Source organism: Erpetoichthys calabaricus (genome assembly GCF_900747795.2).
Source record: "Erpetoichthys calabaricus chromosome 1 unlocalized genomic scaffold, fErpCal1.3 SUPER_1_unloc_22, whole genome shotgun sequence".
Lineage (NCBI taxonomy): Eukaryota > Metazoa > Chordata > Cladistia > Polypteriformes > Polypteridae > Erpetoichthys > Erpetoichthys calabaricus.
Window position 1 is genome coordinate 3047448 of NW_026261588.1, and position 25678 is coordinate 3073125.

General features: G+C 38.9%; 1 protein-coding gene across 5 annotated transcripts in view; it reads left to right on the plus strand.

Moving 5' to 3' along the window:
- LOC114669326 (zinc finger protein OZF-like) overlaps positions 1–25678 on the plus strand; it is a 523681-nt gene that overhangs the window by 332732 nt on the left and 165271 nt on the right. For 2 of the 5 annotated variants that reach the window (XM_051921735.1, XM_051921738.1), the window contains exon 2: positions 11101–11564. The exons of 1 other annotated variant lie outside the window; for it this stretch is intronic. In XM_051921735.1, the coding sequence (XP_051777695.1) occupies positions 11138–11564 (427 nt within the window). In that variant the 5' untranslated portion in view covers positions 11101–11137. Of the gene's footprint in view, positions 1–7765; positions 7890–11100; positions 11565–25678 lie in introns of those variants that run through there. 2 more of the 5 variants (XM_051921736.1, XM_051921739.1) reach the window with 2 other exon arrangements.

Here is a 25678-nt window from a genome sequence, read left to right on the forward strand (position 1 = left end):
TTACTGGTATTTTGATAAAAGAATTTGAACAACATATAAGAAGCGTATAAATTATTAAACAGTAAAACGTTAACATTTAAGAAGTAAAGATACATTGAGTAGTACTGCTGTGCTTTCGGGTATACTACAGTTTTTATTTGGCCATTACGTGCATAAATGTATACATTTTTTGGTGTATTTACCAAGAACACGCGACATATAACTGACCGTGAGAGAAGCATGGATTTTAAACATGCGTTGAGTTCATCCGCTGGTGTCCCTCGTGGAATAACTGGTAATGTTTGACGAAAATCTCCTGCGAGTAAAACGACAGTACATCCCATTATTTTGCTAGGATCTCTGAGATCTTGCATTGTTCGGTTCAAGGCTTCATAAGCTCTTTTATGTGCCATGGTGCACTCAGCCCAAACTATTATCTTTGAATGTTGCAAGACTTTTGCCTTTCCAGAGCCCTTGCGTATGTTGCAAATTGGATTTTCGTTGTGAGCGAAGTTTAATGGTATTGCTGCAGACCGGAGACATTATGGGCGGATCTGAAGGCGGGATAACTGTAAATGGAATTGGATAGTATTGGCTAATTCAGAATTTCAATGAATGAGATTGTTGTTAGAGTATGACAATCAAAAACTCACTCAACGTTTGAAGTTGTCTATCAAGTGTAACTTCCACCAATCTTTTCACAGTTAGTGAGGTTCCGCCTCATAGAGTTTCTTTTGAAATAGCAGCAGCGAAGAAACTCTATTAGACCAAAGAAGAAGCGACGAAACGAATTGTTTGTTATTTCTGACAATGGAAGTAAGTTTGCTTCTAAATTAAAACGTATGAAATTTGCAATTGCTAAGTTTTCTTCGTGTTTTTCAAGTAACTTTTTGTTTCTTTGTTGTGATTGTACGTTTGTATAAATATTAATATATATTGTATTCACGTTTGTATTACTAATCATTTTCGCTGTAGTAATTGATGCATATTCAGTGCTTGAAGTGGCCCGGCACTCAGCGGTGCTGGCAACTCTTCAAACGCCGCAAAGCAAGTTTCACGGGCAACATCCACCCACACCCACCCCCTGTCCGGTGCTCAGTGGAATGCTAGTAGATCACCGCCAGTAGTTTGGTTCCCTATGAACTCTGTGCATATTTACATTTATGAGATGTTCGATTAAAACGCTGTAATGTTATTTTACATTTTTTTAAACAGGATCATATCACGATCAAAAATACCACAGCCATTCCGTCCGTACTTCAGTCTTCAGATGTGTTTTTGTGCCCTTTCTGTCATCCACGACTGTATTCTTCACACTCGTATATACGAGCAAATGAACACCGCAGAACAGCAGTTTCCTGTGGAGGTACGTGTATCCCACTTTTCCCATTAACTCAGGCTGAGTATGGGTGGTAAATATTCAGTGTTTCCTTTTTGTTTTGTTAACAATTTATCCCATAATTTTATGTGGCCATCTGTTATGGTCTGGTTTAGTGGGTGCCAAATGACCTGTGCCTTGTTAGAATAATTTACAGATACTGGTACTTGTTCTGAGTGTACCATTGCTGAGTGCCGGTGCGGGTACCCTACTTTTGGAGACGCTCCTTTTTGGGATGCTTGGACAATCAAAGGTGACACCTCACATCCAACCTGGGGAAAACAGTTTAAATAAGCTTGGAATTTTACATTTTTTAATGTCTAATTAAGTTCAAATTAGTGTTACTTTAACCACACTAGTGTGTGTTTTGGTGTAAAACTTTTACTGGCACTCTTTTTTTTTTCTGTTAAATGAATAACATCAATATTAAAGTCCGGACCAAGAAGATCATGGCAGCAGTGAACTCGTTGAGGAATATACTGATACAGCCACACCAAGGTATTAATGTAGAACTTAGTCTACCACTGTGGTTTGATACTTGGTTCAACTTGAGTAAAAACCTTAAAATTGAACATGGTATGAAGGATTGTCATAAGCTTTTTGACCCGTTGTCACATGGGGAGTGTTAGATTGGTTATTTTGATGGTTAGAATAAAAATATCTTCAAAGCTTTCCTGTGACTTGCATATTACTTTAGCCAGTGTGCGGACTGGTGCAATCATAATACTCTGAAGTAATGGATGTATTCAGAAAAGCTATTGAGATCACATCCAACAGGAGTTTTTGTAGTGATCCACAGAGTACTCCTCACAGTTTCAACTGTCTTCCAATGTGTCCACTTTTCTGAGAAAACACAACTGTTCAGACCAAAACCAGACAAATACTACATGTGACAGTCTGATGTATTTATTTGTGTGTGTCCACAGTGTAGGAGAGCAGGCTGGCTGTGTGGCTGCAGCAGGGCAGCTGACTGAAGAACAAGTGGCTCAGGTTTTTGCATCTGCAGAGATCAGCAGGGCCTACAGGAGGACTCATCATGAAAAACTGTAAGAGTTCATAATAAAGGACCATGGAGCAGATGATCACTTGCTGGTAACTTAGTTCAGATGACAAGTAAAACTTTGGTATTGTAATCTATGTGGCAGCAAAGAGCTATGATGACTTTATAGTGCCAAACACTTGTATTTTCTTGTCCAACAGGCTGTTGTATCTCGTAAGGTATCGTCCAAATGGTTAAAAAATTATGAAAATCCTAAAGGTCACTGGGTAATGACTTATATAGAAGATGAGGAGCTGATAGATGGCCTCTACAACTTCTTGGATGAAGAGGTGTAAGCACTTTTGAGAGGATTGACAGAGTTGGCATCATTCTGGATGTGCTGATGCCAGAAGTTAATTAGCCTTCAGTAAATCTCTAATGAGTACAGAAAGTGTTTCTATGAGTAACATCCTCTCTTTTGCTGTGTTTGTCATCGGCTCTTATTAAAGATTTACAAACAGTTGAGAGGATTTCCCTACCAGAGGCAGAAAATCTGTTCATGGATGGACCAGAATACAGTGAGTGGTACGTCATGTGGAAAATAAACAGTCCTTTCTTTTTCTTTTCAGCGCCATTATTCTGTTAAACGGAATACCCTATAGTAGTTGTGAATTTAGACAAGAATATAAACTAAATATATATAAATGTGAATATACCGGTATATGTTTAAAGTGACATTTAAATTGTACATTAGTACAATTGTAGTATTGGTAAAATTACATTTAGAAGTATGCTATATGTAGCATTTATTCTAAACTGTACAAGGTCGAGAATTGTGGTTTCAAATGACAAATGCAGAAGTGTTTCTGGTTGGTATGATTAGAATTTGTTCATTTGTGTGTTTGTTTTTGATTTGTTTTTTTAGTGAGAGGGAAGAGTTTGACAAACTGTACTTGTTTTACAACAGTTGGAAGTAAAAGGAAAGCACCACTGAGGCATTTAAACTCGGGATTACATCTCAACCCGACTCAAATAAATGCGTCTCTTTCTTTACTTCTCTTTTGCCTTTTTTATTTCTGTGTGTTAAAATGACTGTGCATAATACAGTTGTATATATTTAATGTAACTTTTGATGTAAATAATAAAGGACACTTTCTGTTATTGTTCAAGATTGTTGATTAAGTTCTGTATATTTGAAATTGCTTGTCTGTTTTTAGACAATTGATGTCATCTGGATTTTTTCTTTAATTGTTATAACTGCTTTGTACAGTTGCTATGCATTTTACATTGTTGTTTTATTTATATGTAATATATAGAAGCGGGCATGCTGTTGTTTTAATACTTCATTGTATTCCTTGATCAGTCTGTTTGTTAAATTTAATCTTTGTGCATTCTTTCTTTCAATTCAACTGACCAATCATTATTGATAATTGTAAATAATTCTTGAAATTGTTGCACAATTTATATTGAATAATTATTAATAAAATCTTGTTTTTGGTAGTGATAATACTGAGTGTTCTGTTTAAGTGGTGCTGGTCCAATCACCCTGCGGTGGGTTGGCACCCTGCCCAGGTTTGGTTCCTGCCTTATGCCCTGTGTTGGCTGGGATTGGCTCCAGCAGACCCCTGTGACCCTGTGTTCGGATTCAGCAGGTTGGAAAATGGATGGATGGATGGTCCAATCACCTTGCGTAGTAACACTGTTAGATATGACCAGGGCCTCCACTTGTATCCACAGGGTTACAAATGCTGTGCACTCTGCTAGTAATCCCACAAGATAAAAGAGCTTGGAAACTGAGCACCCTGATCAAGGCTTTGCTGTTCACTTACAAACTTACTCCAGAATAATATGGTTCTTATTTATCTTTTATTAGGAGTCACATTTTCAATAACACTTGCATTTTTAACTTAAAATACAGGTTTTACATATGGGAACAAAATTGAAAGAAAAGGATTGTATACGCCTGATAAATAGTCAAAACATTTGAAGCTCAGTATTCTAAAACCATGACTCACAGCTAGGACCTTGTTCTTCTAAGGTCTTGACATTATATATATAGATATAGATAGATATATCTATATCTTCTCAAAAAATGAAAGGAACCCTTTTTAATGAGAGTACAGCATCAAGTCAGTGACACTTGTGGGCTGTTGATCTGCTCAGTTAAGTAGCAGTGGGGCTTGTTCATCAGTTTCAGCTGCTTTGTTGAACTAGAGGGGTAACAATGAGACGACCCCCCAAACAGGAATGAATGGTTTAACAGGTGGAGGGAGCCCACTGACATTTTTCCCTCCTCATCTGTTTTGTCACTTATTTTGCATTTGGCTACAGTCAGTGTCACTACTGAGGCCATACCTGGATCCTACAGAGCTGGCACAGGTAATCCAACTTCTCCAGGATGGCACATCAACACGTGCCATTGCCAGAAGGTTTGCCGTGACTCCCAGCACAGTCTCAAGGGCATGGAGGAGATTCCAGGAGACAGGCAGTTAGTCTAGGAGAGCTGGACAGGGCCCCTCGTAGAAGGTCCTTAACCCATCAGCAGGACTCACCAGTTTCTGCTCCTTTGGCCAAGGAGGAACAGGATGAGCACTGCCAGAGCCTATAAAATGACCACCAGCAGGCAGGCAGGCCACTGGTGTGAATGTCTCTGACCAAACAATCACAAACAGACTTGAGGAGGGTGGCCTGACGTCCTCTAGTGAGCACCAGGGAGCTCGATTGGCATTTGCCATAGAATACCAGAATTGGCAGGTCTACCACTGGTGGGCACCCTGTGCTTTTCACAGATGAGAGCAGGTTCACCCTGAGCACATGTGACAGATGTGAAAGGGTCTGAAGAAGCCATGGAGAATGTTATTCTGCCTGTGGCATAGTTCAGCATAATTGGTTTGTTGGTGGGTCAGTGATGGTCTATGGAGGCATATCCATGGAGGGACACACAGACCTCTACAGACTAGACAACAGTGGGCACCTTGACTGCCATTAGGTATCTGGATGAAATCCTTGGACCCATTGGCAGACCCCATGCTGGTGCAGTTCCTCCTGGTGCACCACAATGGCCGGCCTCATGTGGTCAGAGAATGAAGGAATTGATCCCATTGACTTCCCCAAGAACACCTCTGGGTGGGACATTATGTTTCAGTCCATCCAACACCACCAGGTTGCACCGCAGACTGTCAAGGAGCTCAGTGATACCCTGGTCCAAATCTGGGAGGAGATCCCCCAGGACACCATCCTTCATCTCATTAGCAGCATGCCCCCCCCCCCCCCCCCCCCCCCAATATTGTCAGGCATGCACACAAGCACATGGGGGCCATACAAATTACTGAGTGCTATTTGGAGTTGCTGTAATGAGATTTCGGCAAAATGGACTCGCCTGCCTGCCTGCCTGCCGCATCATTTTTTCCCTTTGATTTTCGGGGTGTCTTTGAATTCAGCCCTCTGTAGGTTCATCATTTTCATTTCCAACAAACAATGTGCCATCCTTTTGTTCCTAACACATCAGTCCACAGCAGTAGAGACAGCCAGCAAGATTTTTTTTCCCATTAAGATCTCATGTGCTTTCAAAGTGTTCCTTTAATTTTTTAATATACTATATATATATAATACATACTATTGAAAACTACATTGATGTAAACCAGATTTTCAGTATAAACCAATGAGAAATGACAATATAAAAATGCCTTACCAGAAATATCATTGCCAAAATAAATTTCCAGCTGTTCAGATTGAATTATTTAATGGATATGACTTGACAGACTCAGTGCAGTGTGTGCTAAATGACCAGTAAAGTGGAGTCGTTTACAGCTGTACTGGTGGTTATGTCAGGGCCATACTGGAGTATACAGACTCGGTGTGCTCTTAATATGCTGTTTGCTTGTGTAGTCATATAGGATTATGTCCAGCTCAAATATCTGCCATCTCTAACTTGTCACCAGTCGTGATGCTGATGCCCATCAGTGCCTGCTGTACAGTTGGACTCCTGACCTCCTCCAGTCTCAGAGACCCTAAAGACAGGCTGACGTGTTCAGCACACCACTAGGACCTGACGGAGTCAAATGGAGGATAAATGAGATATGAACTACAAACAAACATCTATCATGTTTTAATATCTAAATGTAAGTAACATGTATTATAATAAACACATATTTGATGATCTTAAAGAGGTATTTAAAATCCCAAAAGTAATAAAGGTCCAATTAAGTGAAATAATTGAATACCCTGATTAACAGGTGCAAAGTCACAAAAACTGCTAAATTATTAGTCTTTTAAAGGCATAATATTTGCTCTTCACAGATCGTTTAACATAGTAAACTTCATTATAAAAATAATAATTGAAAGGTGACTATTAGCACTATGATAGCTGTGTTTCTTACATTTAACAATGATAACACAGAGACAGCCAATGGATTCTTTAAAGTCACAATTTTATTTCCAGCTTTCTTAACGTTTTATATTCCCTGATACCTGAACGTGAGAGTGTCAAGTATGTGATTTGTAATAATCTGTAATCATAATACAACTAAAAAACAAACTTAAATACGTGATTCACAGGCAAGAAACTCACTAGAGCTGCTGGTATATTGAGAACAGACATGAAGACCGAAGAATATTTGACTGACATCAGCAAACAAAGAACAGATGGTGATCTGCAGGCAAGAAGGGGCTACAATGGAATATTAGGAACTCTGACAGTTTATTCAACGTTTAAAATCGTAATACGTTTACAGCCTTTAAGGTCTTTAAGGTGACCCGTTAAATGTAGGCGGCTATTTCATTTGGACATTCGAGTAAACACCAACAGTCAAACATTTGTTTTAATCTGACTGGCTTAATCAAGTAGAGCCCACACTTAATTCCAAGTCAATCCATTAAAATTAGCCGGACACAAATTTGTATTGTTATGTTCATTTAAATTTTCTTCAAACGTTGTTCAGTAACGATAAATATCTCATATCAAACTTTTATTATTATTTTTTCAGAACCGCTACTTCATAAATGACTGTGGTAAAAATACACTGCAGTCTTAATAATGCACTCGACAAAGTGCTATAGTGTAAGATATTGACACTAGTAGACTATCGTCGGAGATGTATTTTATGAATATACACTCCGTCTCTTAGTCACTTTATCTTGACCGTCCACCTTTAGAAATTATCTTACACGTCCTCCTTTAGAAATTACACCCACCTTTCTTTTTACGTATCCAAAAGGCAATTGGCTAAAGTGGCCGATGAATGAACAATAACACCGATTGGCAATTTGTTGAATAAAACGGTGATTGGCTGATCAGTGACTGACGTATGCAAATTTAATATATGATTGGCTGAAGTCGAAAATGATATTAACGCCCATTTTACTCCGGTCTGCTGCAATATCTGCTTGGACAACAGCGCATGCTGACTGAACTGTCATGTGACCCTATGTCGGCTGACGTCATCCAGTGCGACGGTTATTGAAGCCATGTTACCACCCTCTCGCTGTGTGGAACATTACACGGACAGAAGTGTGAACGAGTTAAGAAAGAATTTCATCGCCAAGAGGCAGACAGTAAGCGCTCTGGGTTTTAAAATTGCACTTTATAGACGTGTGAGTTTTCATTCGCTCCATTGCGTTCGTGTTCGTTATCCCCCCTGAACTTTGCTCTAGTGAATCCTCCTGTGACCACCCGCGTGCTGTTTCTGTTCATTGGTATCTGCGGTTCACGTAACGTGGCTGACTCCTAAATTTTAAATCGTAGCACCCAGTCACACCGCTGGCGCCTGTTCATTCCTCTCCGTGTGTTCCTTTTGTCGATTCCTCCTCGAATTGCAGACATCGAGGAGACGGCCATTCCACACGAACGGCGCTTTGATTTCTGCCATTGTTTCTCTTTTGTCCCTCCTTTGTGTCCAGTTCAATGACAGTCGCGGAGTTGGTGACCGGCCGGCCATTTAAAGAATAGCGAGGAGTCAAATTAGTAAAAGTAAAAAATAAAACTGGTGTCCATGACCGAATCTTCGAGAATACGAGCTGTGAACAAATACTAAGATATAGTGCGAGAAAACGGCACTACTGCTGTGGACCGCAAACGTCTGCAGAGAATGGTAAAGACTGCTGAGAAGATCACCAGGACCCCACTGCCCTCTCTGTAGATCATTTACAACTGCAGAGTCCACAGGAGAACTGCCTCGATCCTCAGAGACCCCCAACACGAACTGTTCACACTTCTACCCTCAGGCAGGAGGTATAGACGTATGAAATGGAGGACTTCCCAAGGCCATTAGACTCCTAAAATAACTGACTGGAGTTTATAACCGTGGGCCACCTCATTCCATCTACCTCACACAACTGTAACTGTATTTGACTTGTCCATCACACACACACCTATCTGCGCATTACACTTTATACTTCTGTTTTTATACTTTGTGCTGCCTCTGCTACTTATTATTTATATAGATAGATAGAGACTTTATTAATCCCAAGGGGAAATTCACATACTCCTGCAGCAGCATACTGATACAAAAAACAATATTAAAGAGTGATAACAATGCAGGTATACAGACAGACAATATTTATGTTTATCAGTATACATTGGTTTTTGTCATTTGGTGTGGACAGCAAAGAAAGAATTTAATTGTACAGAGAAATGTGTTTCCTTACTGTGCATATGACAATAAACTTTGAAGTAACTCTCCTTCAAGAGTATAAATTATATTTTCTTAACTGGTAAAGGCTGGCAGTCAGTATCTGTATTTACACACACGGCCTCAAACCTACTTAATCCAATTGCAGACAGCAGACATTTACATGCATTGCTTGAATGGACACTTAAATGTGTGTCTGTTTTCCCATTTAACATGTACCAAATATTACAAACTCCCATGTTTCAGTAATAATAATAATAATTAATTCATTACATTTATATAGCATGTCTGTTAGTGAGCATGAGAGAAGTTAATAGAGATTTGTGGTTTGTGTTACTGCCTTACAGTTCTCTCGGAATGAATTTGAATCTCAGCGTGTTTGTGCAGTTTCCATGTCTGCTCTTTTATTCTTATTTTCTCCACTTCTCTAAAGATGCTCAGGTTTAGTGGCCTGACAAATCTAACTTGTCTTGGTGTGGTTGTGGACTTGAATGTGAGTGTACCCTATGATGGTCTATAGCTGGCTCCTGCCCTGTACAGGTACTCTGGTTTTCTTCCTATACTCCAGTAACTTCTAGTTGTGTTTGTTTTGCAGTGGACCACGGTGGTGAGGTAGAAGTTAAGGTCCATTTGGCTACTTATACATGTGACTTTATCATACAGACCCAACCAGGTTGTGTGGGTTGACCCCATGTGCCACTCTTAGGTGAACACCACTTTCAGGACTGGCATCCCTCTTCTGGCCAAGACCCACTTTCATTTAATTAGAATATTCATGAGGTCAATAATGAGCCGCTTTTACTCTGGACCCCCTTTTAGAGTTACCCATAGCACACTGGTCCGTCAGAAGCACAAATGGAGCGTTAAGAAAGACTGAGGTACACAAGGCCTCCACCATGCCAATCTCACAATACTGGGTGGTGCTGCTGTTTAATAGGAGTTTATTACTGTGTTAAGTACTAAATATTTATGATGCGTGCAGAGTGTACTTAAACAAGATGAAGCTGATAAACTTGGAACTTGTTTCAAAGTTGTTGATAATGACAGTTGTTTTGAAGAATGTTTTTGTCCTGGAGCATGTCAGATTTGCCAACCACAGTCGCTGATCTTGTGGGTTCACTTCCCGGTTCCTCCCTGTGTGGATAGCGCTTTGAGTACTGAGAAAAGTGCTATATAGATGTAATGAATTATTATTATTATTATTATGTCATCACCTGACCACGTTAATTTAAACAATTGTCACATTTAGTGATTGTGTGCCGACCATTCAGCAGAGTTGTGCTCAGCCCTGTTTCTAACAGCCAATAGCATGCTGCTGATGACACCTGTGGTGTACAAAGGGTTAACAGCTGTAGCTCTTCCAGCAGCAATCTTCACCCTTTATTTTATTTTTATTTTTTCCCCTTTTGTTTTGTTATCTGAAACATGAAACAACAGAAAGAGGAGCATCTCTTATTTGTGTTAGGTTCAGAAACTGCAGTTTCTTATTCCTCTTCACTTAACTCTGTGCCTTCTACCTCAGGAGGACATTCACTGGTTGTCTGCTCTCCTGCACACACAGTCTGCCCCTAAGACTAAAAACAAAATCAAACCTGTTTAAATTTATCTTAGCGAGTCGCAGGCTAGTTGAAGTCAGACATTGGCTGTCTCACATTAGGCGGCCATCTTTACAGGGACACCCCGCCAACTGCCTGCATCTCGCTAAGATTTTGTAAATGAAAGCTGTGACTTGAATGATGGTTTGGGATTTTGTAAGGTTGGAGCAGTTTCACATTAGAGAAGCTGACCAGCGATTTTAAGTTCCTCCTTCATATACCCCTGTTTTATAACATAATCCTCAGGCCTAACTTGTATAAACCTTCCTTAACATTAACTGTTAACAAAATTCTGGGACCCTAACAGTATTGAATGTTCAATCAAAGTAGTGAATACTGTTGACACACAACTGTGCAAGATGGCCTCCTCCTCCTTCTAGCCTGTTGGACCCTCCTTTCATTCCCAAACTCATTTTACATCTAATGTGACTGTCTGTCTGACTTGACATCAGCTTTAACTAACTGGATGTTATAAAAATCAAATGACTTTAGATCTGAATAACGCAGTTTTAATTGAATTAAATTCTGTTCTTTCCACAGAGAAAAAGATAAATCTGCCATTACCTGTAATGTTTAAATGGAAGTGAAAGAGGAGACGTGTGAGGCTGACCTGAATATCATGGAGGAGAGGACCGTAAATGTTAAGGAGGAGGACTGTGAGTGGGAGAGTGTCCACCCTAAACAGGAGGGTCTGGACATCAAGGAAGAGGACAGTGAACTGAGGTCAGTGAGCTTTAAAGATGAGGATGAAGATGAGTGTGTCAGCACTGAGATACACCACTATAGAAGTATGGAGAGTGTCAAGGAAGATGACCTTCATTATGGACATCAAGATATAGCAGTGACTGAGTTAGTCTCTTCTCATAGTAGACACTCTTCATCTCCGGAGTCATCTATTAATGTAAAATATGAATCATTACAGTCTGACACAAAGGGGACTGAAGGAATTTCATCTCCTAGAACTGAGGAAGGCCAGACACCACCTAAGATGTCATCGGAAACAAGTAAGTGCAAAATAAAAATGGGTGTACATTTTAGGGTCAGGGTTATGGGCCTGAAAGTGCTGTCTTGTGCTTTTTAAAAATAAACTTATTCAGACGTTCAAACTAAATTAAACACTGCAATGTCACTACAGTTTTCAGGGTTTAGGAATCTGCACTTCTTCCATTATTGTTTGTAACATTATTAAAACACTGTAAGCCTGTCTTTGTTAAAAAAAACGTTTGTGAACCCTTTGGAATTCCTTTTATTTCTGCAATAGTTCCTCCTAATTCTGTGGTCTGATCATCAGTTAAGTCCCCAAAACAGACAAACACAGTCGTCTTAAACTATTAGACCCTTGTCATTCCTGAATACATTATTTAAACATGGGAACAGTCCAGTTTGTGACCCCCTGTCTTTAGAAACTTTCTGATCCTCCTTTAGCTGCAATGACCTCCACCAAACATTTCCTTTGTGTTGTTTCATTACCTAACTCACTATCACCTGTCAGATTTCTTTGTAACAATTTTTAATTCATTTCTACATTGATGATGGTGTCCTGTCCTGAAGAAACATAACTATGATTCTACCATGAGGTGTTAGTATTCATGTGCTCGTTTACCTCCAAACCACCGTGAAATGGGGACGCTAACATGGTGACATGGGGTGACAGGCATTCAAAAGACCTACAGACCAGACCAGGGGTGACATTTATAAAACTTTGCATGGAATTGAGCATGAAAATATTCACACACACACAAAACAGGAAAATGTGTATGCCCAGAAAAAAAATCAGATTTATAAACCAGATGTATGCACATTACTGCAAAATTTACGTTTTGTAAATCATAGTTCCTTTTTAAATATGTATATGTGTTAACACTCCTTTAACTGCCACCCTGAAAACATTCACATATGGAGCCTGCTAATCTGTAACCTCTGTATGCAATCATGATGCTGCAGAACTTCACTGGCTGGTAGATCAGCCTCTCCCTCCTGACACTTTAAGACCCCATCACCTCCATTCAAGAATATCTGTCTTTGCTCTTCATCTGCGAGTGAAAGATCACACATGTAGATACAGCGCCTCTGCTCTGGGGTTCAGGAAAGGTGTGAGGCAAAACTGTTTGAGTGGGTAGCCACTGTCACCTGGCACATGTAATGACATGATTGCTGTTATAATGAATAGTTCAGGTCATATGAAACACTGACAGTTCAGCAGGTTACTTCACCATGTAAAGCAACATCACGTCTGTCAAAGCTACTTTGCCTCAAAATTAATGAATCTTGGTTTGAGTGAGGCCATGGAGACGTGACATTTGTCAGCCACATCTTGGATGATTTACTGTATGTAGTGCTGGGTGGTATGACCAAAATTCAATATCACGGTATTTTTCAAAATTATCCCGGCTTCACGGTATTTAACTGTATTTTTTTCCCATGCACGAGTGCATGTTAACCACATTTTCCACTGCAATTACTGGCTAAGAATAACCTATTCTACTGTCATGAGAATTGTACATTGTACAAAAAAACATTTTAATGTGCACACAAGTATTCATACAGGTTTGCATGGCCCCATAAAGTGACAGTTTTCAAGGGGGTGGCACTAATGAAGAGAAGGGATCACATTGCATGACAGACGCAGTCAAAATATAGAGCCTTTTTATTGAAGAAAGTTTGCAAACAACTTAAACTAAAATTTTGACAACATATTTTCAACCATCCAAAGAGGCATTTAGACTTAGTAAAATATCCAGAGGTGCTTGTCAAAAGTTGTATTGCACCGAATATGTCTTAGGAATAAAGAGTAAATATTATTTGTAAACCAACTACACTTTGTTAATGTTAACAATCTCTGTCCACTGACACGTTAAAGTGACTTTTTAAACAATTTTACCATCATTAAACTGCATAATATTTAAACTAATAAATAATAACAATACAATAAATAATAGTGCAACTTCCATTAATAAAACTATTACTTCCAAGACTTCAAAGCCCAGGTGCATTACACAGTATTCACCAAATTAAAATAAAATAAAACATGATGACGACATCTTTACCAACTGAACCATCATTAAGGCAATCTGCATTAATGTGGACCTTGCTTCAAGCTAAGCTATATACATAAAAAATAAAACTGCAATTTCCATTTATAATGCTATTTGTGGTATAGCTCTATGGAACCGTATGTATATGTCGAGGTTATTGTTGACATTTCCACTTTATTCTCGTAGTTTATTTTGTCATTAAAGTAGAATGTCATGAACTAAACTTCATCCTAAAATCAATGTTTAATTCACTAGATTTTCTCAAAACCCGTCATTAGTTAATGTAGCACATTAAATGCTTTGTGTTAAGTGTTCCCCGACCCAGTTGTTAATCACTACGCTCTTCTTAAACTGACTTCCTCCGCACTAAGAGGAGACAGCGATCGTCGCACAGAATCCATTCACTTCATGATATTCCTGCTCTCTGAAAATTTAGAATGCTAAGATAAATACTTGATATCATTTTCAGGATGAAATGCATTAAAGCAGGTATTACACATGCACGGTAGTGAGGCGGTAGTGCTGCTCCCTCGCAGTAAGGGGTCCCCAGGTGTATGTTCAGTGTAGAGAACTTTATGGCAGGTGTGACGAGGCTCCAAAAACTGGATGTATGACCTGGGTATCGCACAGGTTTAACTGAAATATTGTGTAAACGTTGGGTTTGTGATCTGCTGGTCGAAGACACAAACAGACGGTTCAATGGATGTTCTTCTGAATGGGCGTTCTTTATTGCACGCGTGCTATCTCTGTCTGACGTACCAGACCCGCAGTTCCTACCTTTCCTTTTTCTTTCTCCATATAACCAATCACCACACGATAAACGTCTTTGTGAGATTAAACGTAGTTCTAAACTTGGACCACGGAGTGTTCAGAACTTAAAAAAATCTTCGTTATACATGTTTAATTATGCCAACCATTCAGGGTTGCACCCATCCCAGTAAGCATTGTGTGCGAGGCAGGAGCAAATCCTGAACGGGGCGCCAGCACATCGCAGGGTGAATACGAGCAACGCACACACTAACAGGGTCAATATAGCAGAACAAAACCCCACGTCCTACATGACTTTGAAAGGAAACTGAAGCACACCGAGCAAACCCACCAGAAAAACATGCAAATTCAAAGCGAGGAACACCCGGGACCCCATTACTGCGAGGCAGCAGTGCAACCTCCACACCACTGTGCCCCCACAATGATTAATACATGCTTTAATGCATTTCATCATGAAAATTATATCAAGTATTTATTTTAGCATTCTAAATGTTCAGGGAGCAGGAATATCAATAAGTGAATGCATTCTGTGTGCTGCCTGCGCCTCCTCTTAGTGCGGAGGAAGTCAGTTTAAGAAGCACATAGCGATTAACATGGCTCGGGGAACACAGCACAAAGCATTTAATGTGCTACATAACCTATGACGGGGTATGAGAAAATCTAGTAAATTAAATATTAACGATGCTCTACTTTAATAAGAAATTACGAGAATAAAGTCAACATGTCGACTTTAATCTCAACAAACGGCGAGAATAAAGTAGAAATGTCAAATAAAGTCAACATGTCGTCACACTATTACACAGTACCCAGGTACATTACACTGTATTGAAAACAAATAAAACAAGTACAACTTGGCTTGCAGTATTATCCAGTAGTATAGAAACAATATTCAAACATTTGAACATAATGGTCCACATCTGACCTTTTAAATCCAAAGTATCTCCAGACAACAGACGTGACTCCTTTTTCCAGCAAAAGTTCTTCTGTGTCATCATGTTCAACTTTATCGTCTGCTACAGCTTCAATTTTGGAATGTTCTCTGTCCATTTTCACCATGCAATACCTTCACTACCACATGTACTCCGTTGCACGCCTGTTTAGCGGTGTAGCAGTGAAAAAGAGCCCCCGCGCAACACCTCTACTAACGTATGTACTCCATTGCATATGTTTAGCGGTGTAGCAGTGAAAAAGGGTCCCCCTTAAACAGTTTCCCGCAGCACCACGTTCCGAACGTAGTTTAGGCAATTTAAACCGGTGTTGTGGTATAAGAAAAATCCATATCATAACAAAAATAAAAAAACGATTTTCGGTATGAACCAGTATACCACCCAGCACTAACTGTATGTATTAATGGAATGTCACTGCTTACGGTTACAAAAGCAGCTGCAATCTTTGTAGGTGACGTTTTTGCAATATGAGTGCAATAAAGTGTTCCAGTTGTGTTAGGAGAGCTGGTCAGAGCTGCAGATTGACTTTTTGTGTTGGCAAAAACATTTCATGTGTTATGTGTGTACACTCACACTGTACGAAAACGAGATGTAGTGCATCAGCAGTCAGTTAATGGCTTCCAGCACATCAGGCATTATGGAGTGAAGCTTGGCTGGGATACTGTTGAGGTGTCGGCCAGCTCCCTGAGAAGTGAAAACACCTAGCAGTGTTGACAAAGTAGAATTTCTTCTTTGCAAATACATATCATTAGTGCTCTTATAAAAGAACTAAAATACAGTCTGTACATCGTAACTATCATTTTTGATGTCTCATGTTTGTCACATCAACGCACATTATAATAAAGGCTTGGTGAAATGAATTATGCATGCAAGACGTCATTTAGCTGGTTTGGCGGAATTTTCCTGCTTGATCAAAGATGTTGTCATTTCCCAGTTTCTCTGAAATGTTGTGTATGTATGGTTCAAAGTTGCTGTAAATAAACACGTTCTCCTGTCAAGTTTCTTTTGTAAATTTTGATGTTTGTATGAGAAGTTGGATACACACATTTGAACTCTAATTTTGTGTGTATGCAAGCTTTATAATAAAACTAGCACAATACCCGCGCTTCGCAGCGGAGAAGTAGTGTGTTAAAGAGGTTATGTAAACATATATATACATATACATACATACATACATACATAGTGCGTTGTAACACGGGCTGTGATTGTTACATGGGAGGGAGACAACAAATCACAGCTTCCCGCTTTCTAATCGGGCCTGTGATTGGTGCTTTGACTGATGCCCAGATCCCACAGTATGTCCCCTTAGGAGAGGCGTTAGGCAAGTGTAATTGAATAGCGGTGCTGCAAGTTTAGCTTTACACCTGTTTTTAAGGCTTATTGACTGAAAGGGGCTTTCATGAAAAAAGTTAGGGCTTTGCTACAGGATACACCCTCCACAAGTTAAGGAAGTAAAAATAAAGGTATATATTTCTGTTTTATTTAAACCTTTTAAGTTTGTATGCGGGCGGCATGGTGGCGCAGTGAAAGGTGCCAGTTAGGAGACCCGTGTTCACTTCCCTACGTGGAGTTTGAATGTTCTCCCCGTGTCTGTCTGGGTTTCCTCCGGGTACTCCGGTTTCCTCCCACAGTCCAAAGACATGCAGGTTAGGTGCATTGGCGATTCTAAATTGTCCCTGGTGTGTGCGCCCTGCGGTGGGCTGGCACCTTGCCCAGGGTTTGTTTCCTGCCTTGTGCCCTGTGTTGGCAGGGATTGGCTCCTGTATTTAGGATATAGCGGGTTGGATAATGGATGGATGGACATTTGTATGCATAGCCCCATTTGCTCGTTTTCGTTTTTTTTCTTTCTTCAGTAATATTTCAGTAAACCCGGAGCTTGTCAGTTCAAATCCTGGTACTGACACCACTGTGTGACCCTGAGGAAGTCACTTCACCTGCCTGTGCAGCAAAAAACAAAAGTAATGTAACAAATTGTACCTCAGATGTTGCAAGTTGCTGGAATAAAGGCATAAGTCAAATAGATAAATATGTATTATACACATAGGAACTATTAATTTATTTTCAGTTAAGTCATCTGCAGCAAACCTTTATAAATGAGGGGTTCTCCTTTTTAGATAGTGCAAACTGTTTCTTCTTCATTGAGGTTTTCTCTTGGAGAGCTTTTTTCATTTCATTGAAAATTAAAGAAGCAGCTGCCAAAATACAGTATGTAGCTTTCTTATTAATTTTTCAACATTGTGTAAAATAACTTTATAAAGTAACATAAAAGGTTTAAATACTGGCTATCCTTTTACACTAAAATATTACTAAAGAGATACAAAAAAAGTAAAATGCATATGTTCTTTTTCTTTAAGGAGATTAAATATTACTGAAGAAAGAGAAAAACAAAAAACTAAAACAGCCAAATGGGGCTATGCATACAAACTCAAAAGGTTTAAATAAAACAGAAATATATACCTTTATTTTTACTTCCTTAACTTGTGGAGGGTGTATCCTGTAGCAAAGCCCTAACTTTTTTCGTGAAAGCCCGTTTCAGTCAATAAGTCTTAAAAACAGGTGTAAAGATATTGACAATAAGCTACGCAAACCCACCAAGAAATGGAATCGTTTAAATCAAGGCGCAAGTCGAAAAACACCATCCCATACTATTAATTAACGATTAACACATTTCTATATGTATTGTAAGCATACAACACAACTGATAATATGTTGCGCTTATTTATCTGGTGTACCGACATTTTTGCGCGTTTAACAGCTGAAATCTAACGTGGAATGAAAACAGTTTGCATTTACCTTTTTAATAAAAGGCGAGCTTTTAAGCCTGAGAAATCACCTCATAAATGCACACGTTTAATTGCACATGTGTTAATATATATGCTTACACACTGTTTCTTCTTCATTGAGGTTTTCTCTACTATGTAGATCGGGGTAATTACATTCACGGCATTCGTAGTCTGAATCACAATCTGATTGTATGGGTGGTTACCTACCAGGTAACGCTTATGGTTGGGCAGCAAGTCAGCTAATATCAGCCACGGTGCCTTCAGTTGTGAGAAGCAGATCATAGAATGGTTGAACATAGTTTACTGTCAAATAATGCAAAGAGTATGCGACACGTGTTTCGCCCTAATTCTTGGCTCATCAGGCGTAAGGCAAGTGTAATTGAATAGCGGCACTGCAAGTTTGGTTTCTTTTCAATAAAGTCAGGCGTTAGGCAAGTGTCATAGAATAGCGGCGGCGCTGCAAGTTTAGTTTCTTTTCAATAAAGTCATCATAGAATAGTGGCGGCGCTGCAAGTTTAGTTTCTTTTCAATAAAGTCAGGCGCGCTTTGCAGCGGCAAAGTTCTGCTTTTAAATTTTTATTAAGAAGAAAAGAAAACCTTTTTAAACTGAGGGAAAATATACCAATAACAATTTGTTAAGGATCTGTTTTTTTGTGAAGCTGCCTTTACACAGCCTGTCTGCTGTTTTATAAACGAACGCCATATAAGGCCGTCCTTTCTCCTTCACAGTCAGTTCACGTGATTACGTGTGAGGCATGATGACGCGATACGCAACCCCCGCAACCCCACCTACCACGGCCAGCAAGCTGCCATCCATTACTGTATATGGACAAAAAAGAGGTTCCAGTTATGACCGTTACGCTTTGAATTTTGAAATGAAACCTGCCTAACTTTTGTAAGTAAGCTGTAAGGAATGAGCCTGCCAAATTTCAGCATTCCACCTACACGGGAAGTTGGAGAATTAGTGATGTGTCAGTCAGTCAGTGAGGGCTTTGCCTTTTATTAGTATAGATGAGGCCTCAGGACCTTCACTAGCCTATCTATAGATAGGTCTCAACCCAGGCAGCCTGACTCCAAACTCAAAAAGGAGGCTTCAGCATGCACAGGCCCAAAATGGATTGTTGGCTTAAATAGTTATAATAAAGTACTCATCAAATGTCAGTAAACAACTGAAGGACCACCTCCCTGACATCAAATATAAAGGCTCGGGGTGATCCTTGAGGAGTGACATTGGTGTGACCCCTCCTCTTAGGGTCCTACCCCCAAAATACAAAGAAATTTGGGTAATTAATAAACAACACAATATAAACACAACTTGAAATTACATAATCAGAATGAAAAGTCAAGTAATATTTGAAAAATATTGAAAGCACTAAATAAGCAAAGATGGTCTTTTAAATGTGTGCATTTGCTTTCCCAGCTTTATTTTTATGGCCCTTTGTTATAATGTCCTAGTTTTATTCTTATCTCCCTTTCTTATTATCCCCTCTTGACAATCTTTAAGTTATCTTGATGTGATGTTGGGACAGCTTAACTGTTAGCTAAACCAACAGACTTGATGGACTGATGAATGATCTCTTATTGTCTGTTACATTTCTTATGTTCTTGTTCTGTATTTTCATGAGCAGATCTTTATGGAGAAGAGACAGCTTTGCCAGCACCCACATTTTTTCCTGTTTATTTGTTTGGGTGCCTCCAAGCCACACCTCCAGCCTTCTCTCATTGGTTGAAATCCTGACTTAGACTGGACTGTAAAGGTTTAAACGACGTGTTCAGCATTGACAGTCCAGTTGTTTGTGTGTTATGAGTTCAGGTTGATTGTGTTTGTCTGTTATTGTTGTGCAGTTGAAGATCAGACCACATTCTCAGGAGGAATTTGGGCAAAAATTCAGGGGATTCCAAAGGGTTCACAAACATTTTCTTGCATCCGTAAAGCAATTAAAATTCTATTGAAGATTTTAAGCAACACATTCTCAGAACTACTTAATCCAACCGAGTGTCCATCTCTATGCATCTTTAGCCAATAGTTGTGTGTCTGGCCTGTTTGTGTTGTAATGTGTACAAGAACATGGAGACACAGTTGGAAACCAGGTATGGGTAAATTTTTCACAAAACATTAGGGTGTTACGCAGAGGGTCATGGACACATGGAATAAGTGACCAAGTAGTGTGGTACACAGGAGGAGTTTAGGGGCTTTCAAAACTCGACTTGATGTTATTTTAGAAAAATTAAGTGAACAGAAATCGAGAGCTTTTATATTTATTTATTTATATATATATATATATATATATATATATATATATATATATATATATATATATATATATAATATGACACATTTTATTGAATTTATTAAAATCAAACAACATTCCATACAGCAAGTCCAATTTTACAAGACTAGGTTCGGGTCAAGTCAACCCCCACCCATGAGAAAGAGAGCTAAGCCAACATAGTGAAACTTCAATAGTAGAAAAGATAAGTAAGTAAATTTAATAGAATAAAAAGAGGAAGAGAATCCACTTCCTCAATTTAAATGCTTATTCTAAGATGTTATTAATTAGATCCTGCGAGGTTTTAAAAAAGTTTTGCACAGATCCTCTAATCAAGTATTTAATTTTTTCCAATTTCAAATAGTATATCACATCAGTCACCCACTAACTTAAAATAGGTGAGTTAGGATTCTTCCAGTTGAGCAAGACAAGTCTATGTGCCAATAGTGTAGTGAATGCCATTACAGTTTGTTTGTCCTCCTCCACTTTAAGCCCCTCTGTGAGCCCACCAGACACAGCTGTTAGTGTGTTAGGAGGGATTGTGACACCCATGCTGTCTGAATGGCATTTAAAGATTTTGGTCCAAAATGATGTTAGTTTGGTGCAGGCCCAGAACATGTGACCCAGTGAGGCTGGAACTTGACTGCAGCATTCACAGGTTGGATCTTGCCCTGGAAACGTTTTGGACAATTTTAAATGAGGCCGATGTGCTCGAAATATAATTTTGAATTGAATAATTGTATGCTTTGCGCATATCGAGCTCGAGTGAATTCTGTGTTTTGCTGCCTTCCACTCCTTTTCCGAGATGTTGAGTGAGAGATCCTTTTCCCAGTGTTCTGTGGGATTTTTAAAAGGAAGGGACTGTAAAGTGTATTTTTATGTTACAGAAATGCTGTTTGAGTCCTCAAGACTGATCAATATTTTTTCCGGATTAGAAGTAGGTGGGAGATGAGGAAAATTTGGCAGGTTTTGTTTAACAAAGTTTCTAATTTGAAAGTAGTGAAAGAAATGTGTTGCTGGAAAGTTAAATTTGTAATGTAATTTTTCATAGGATGCAAAGGCGTTGTCTATGTACAGATCTCTAAGTGATTTAATCCCGAATTTTTTCCAGACATTAAAACCTGCGAACGTTTGAGAGGGTGGAAAAGGGTGGTTATCATGTAGAGGTGCCACAGATAAAAGCTTCTCTATCTAAAATGCTTCCTGCATTGGTTTCATATTCTGAGTGAATGAAGCACAATTGGATTGTTAGTATATTGGCAATAACTTGTATTTAATGGGGCACAAAGCAAGGAATATAAAGAAGTACTGCATGATTTTATTTCTGTTGCGGACCAAACCTGTGTATGTTCATCTATATTTGTGTCCATTTCCAGGTTTTTATAGCTTGTATATTTGCTGCCCAGTAATAATATTGAAAGTTAGGTAGAGCCATGCCGCTTTCTGCCTTAGGTCTTTGTAGGGTCACCCTTTGGATACGTGGATGTTTTGAATTCCATATAAATGAGGTTATGATTGGATCTAACTTCTTAAAAAATAATTTGTTGATGTACAGTGTAAATTGGAATACAAAGAGAAGCTTAGGAAGGATATTCATCTTGATATTCCCAAATTCTCGCACACTACACCTCTGCTGCAGAACCTGCACTGGCTCCCTGTGGCTGCCCGCATCAGGTTCAAAACCCTAACACTTGCCTTTAAGGCCAAAACTGGAGCTGCACCACCTTACATATCAGCACTGGTCAAGCAGCGTGTCACTTCTTGCTGTCTCAGAACATCAAGCACTGCACGTCTCGAACCACCCTTACTTAAAAGAAGAGGACGACATGCATCAAGACTCTTTGCAGTGTTGGCTCCTCAGTGGTGGAACGAACTTCCTCTTGCTGTACGAACAGCGGAGACCCTCACTGTCTTCAAACGTCGCCTGAAGACACACTTCTTTCAACAGCACTTGGACTAAAGTCCCCATACTTTTTTTTTTTCTACCCTTTTTTTTCAAAAAAAAAAAAAAATTTGTACTAACTTACTATTTTCTTCTAGCAGGGTTTTGTATACAACTTGGTCAGCGGTAACTTGTTTAATGACAGTAGATTTAATCCTAGCCTTAAAGACTGAAGAACAGTCGTAGACTACTAAGCACTGTTGTAAGTCGCTCTGGATAAGAGCGTCTGCTAAATGATGTAAATGTAAATGTTGACAATGTTAATTCTTCCAGCTAAAGTGAGATGAAGGGTTGACCATCTATGCAAGTCTTGCTTAAGTTTTTTCGAAGCAGACAGTGACATTTTGTTGATAAAGAGCATTATGTCTACTTGTGATGTTTACCCCTTGGTATTTAAACTGATCTGTGATGATAAAAGGGAAGGTGTCCAATCTAATTTTGTATGCTTCAGAATTCACTGGAAAGAATACACTTTTATTCAAATTAATTCTGAGACCGGAAATCTTTTGAAATTCTGTTAGTGCTGTTAGGACTGCAGGCACAGTATTTTGTGGATCTGATATATACAGTACCATATCATCTGCATATAGAAAAATGTTCTGTTCAAGTCCTTTTCTGATAATCCCCTTTATCTCATAAGCATTCCGACAGTGAACAGCCAGTGGCTCAGTGGCGATTGCAAACAGCAGTGGTGACAGGGGGCATCCTTGTCTAGTACCATGTTCTAGTTTAAAATATTCTGAATTAATGTTGTTAATACAAACAGAAGATTCTGGACTGGTATACAGCAATTTAGTTCATGCACATATGTTTGGGCCAAACCCCAAATTTTCCAGTGTTGTGAAAAGGTAGTTCCATTCAACCATATTAAAATCTTTTTCTGCATCCAACGATATTATTTCTGGGGTGTTAGACTTTGTGGGTGAATATATTACATTAAACAGGTGTCAAAGATTGGAAGCTAAGCTTCTGCCTTTGATAAATCCAGTTTGGTCTTGATATTATCGAAGGAAGAACTTTCTCAATCCTACTGGCAAGGACTTTGGAGAGTATCTTAACATCGTTATTCAGAAGTGAGATTGGTCTGTATGATGCACATTATAATAAGTCCTTATTTTGCTTAGGAATCACGGTAATTAATGCTTGACGAAAAGGTTGAGGTAGAATTTTATTGTCTCTAGCTTCTGTAAATATTGCTAATTAAAGGGGAGCTAGCTGAGTGGAGTATTTCTTATAAAATTCGGCATGGTAGCCATCAGGGCCTGCTGATTTCCTACTCTGCAGTGAGTTTATAGCATCTAGTAATTCTGATAGTGGCAGAGGTTTATCTAATTCATCTGCACTGTGAGTATCTATTTGAGGTATCTGTAATGCAACCAGAAATGCATCAGGTTGTGTCTTGTCTTCTTTAATCTGAGTAGAATATAAGGACTTGTAGTAGTTTCTAAATGTGTGCATTATATTTTTATGGTCAATAATTTTGTCTCATTTTGTGGTAGTAATTGCTGGGATTGCATTGCAAACTTCCTGCTTGTGGATTTGTTGAGTTGTTCAGTTTCTTTAGTTTAGTCAAGAGGTTGAGTTCTGAATGCAAAGCCTGTGTTTTCCTATTAAGTGTCTCATTCGGACAGCTGGCATATTCTTGATCCATTCTGGTAATTTCACTGATTAGCTCTCATATCTTCTTGGTTTCCAATTTATTTTTGTGGGACAGGTATGAGATAGTCTGTCCTCTTAAGTAAACCTTTCCCAGAGGATTCCTGCAGAGATCTCTGAGGATGTATTTACTTGGATATAAACTCCTTACAATCATCTGCTAATAACAATGGGTTAAGGTGCCATCTGTGTGATGAATATGTGGGGCATAATGATTTAAGCTCCATGATCAAAGGGGCGTGGTCAAAGTTAACAATAGCGTCATACTTACAAGATTTAATTGTGGGCAAGAAATTATCTATAAAAAGATAATAAATTCTTGAATAACAGTTATAATGCACAGGTGAGTAGAAGGAATATGCTCTTGAGTTTGGGTTTAGGAATCTCCAGGGGTCTGATAAGTTGTGATCAGTTACAAACTGTGTAAGTGTTTTTGCAGTGTTAGATGTCATCACCCCTGTGGCAGGAGACCTATTTAGGTCTGGATTTAAAACACAAGTAAAGTCCCCAACCATTAATTTTATGAGTGTTCACATTAGAAATGGATGCAGATACGTTTTGGATGTATCGTCCACATTTGGTGCGTAGATATTTATCAAAATTACTTTATAGTTAAATAAATTACCAATGACAATCACATATCGGCCTTCAGGATCAGATACTACTTCTGATACTACACATGAGACTGTTCTATGCTACACTTCACAACGTCCCAGTCCTCTGACATACCTAGAGACAGAGCACATCCATGAGGATTAAAGTAAAGATATCTATTGACAGTACAATCCAAATACTATAAACATAAAATGTAATCTTAAACAGTTTTAGAGAGTAAACCCTGGGAATGATGTTAAACAGTAGACCTGGATAAGCAGATAACGTTTGATAGTAAACTCTAATACAACGAACCAAGGGTATGATGTTAAAAATTCCACTATGAAAAAAAATATGTTCCACATACATACATATACTCATATAATTGTAATTAAAACATAAAACGGCAGATAAGGAAATGGAATGTATAATTACGGAATGAGTTTCTTTGCGAATGGGTGCTACAGCAGGTAAGATCTTCCTTGCCATGCCAGGACGCAATGCGACTCACGATCGTCTTTCAAAAAGTGTTTAGGTCAGTTTTCTTGACTCTTTTTCTGCTTCCTTTGTTGAAGTCAAAATGTTGAACTTGCCTTGAATGTCCATTTCAGTTTGGCAGGATACAAGAGGCTGTATCTGATCTCGGCTTTTCGTAAGTGCTGTTTAATGCTATAAAATGCAGCACGTTTAGCAGCTGTTGAGGGAGAGAAATCAGGGAAAATATGAATGTGGTTATTTTTAAATTTAATCTCTTGTTTCTGTCTGAGAAGTTACATCGTATGTAGTTTAAACTGTAATTTTTTTAAAGGTCACGATGAAAGTCCTAAGGAATTCGATCCACGTATGCGGTAAGCTGCTGCTATCTCTGTGTCTGATGTGAAATTCTCTCCAATTATTTTACAGAATAATTCAGCTACAAATTTCATTTGGTTTGGACTTACGCGATTTTCAAGGAGACCTTCCTTTCTGATATTATTCCTTCTGCATCCATCTTCCAGTGCAGCTAGTCCATCTCCAAGCACTTTGGATTCGGAATTTGCAGCCATTGCTTTTTTTTTTGTCAGTGGTAGATGCCAGTCGTTCCTCTATTTCAGTACGAGTCGTGAACATTTGCTTAACGACT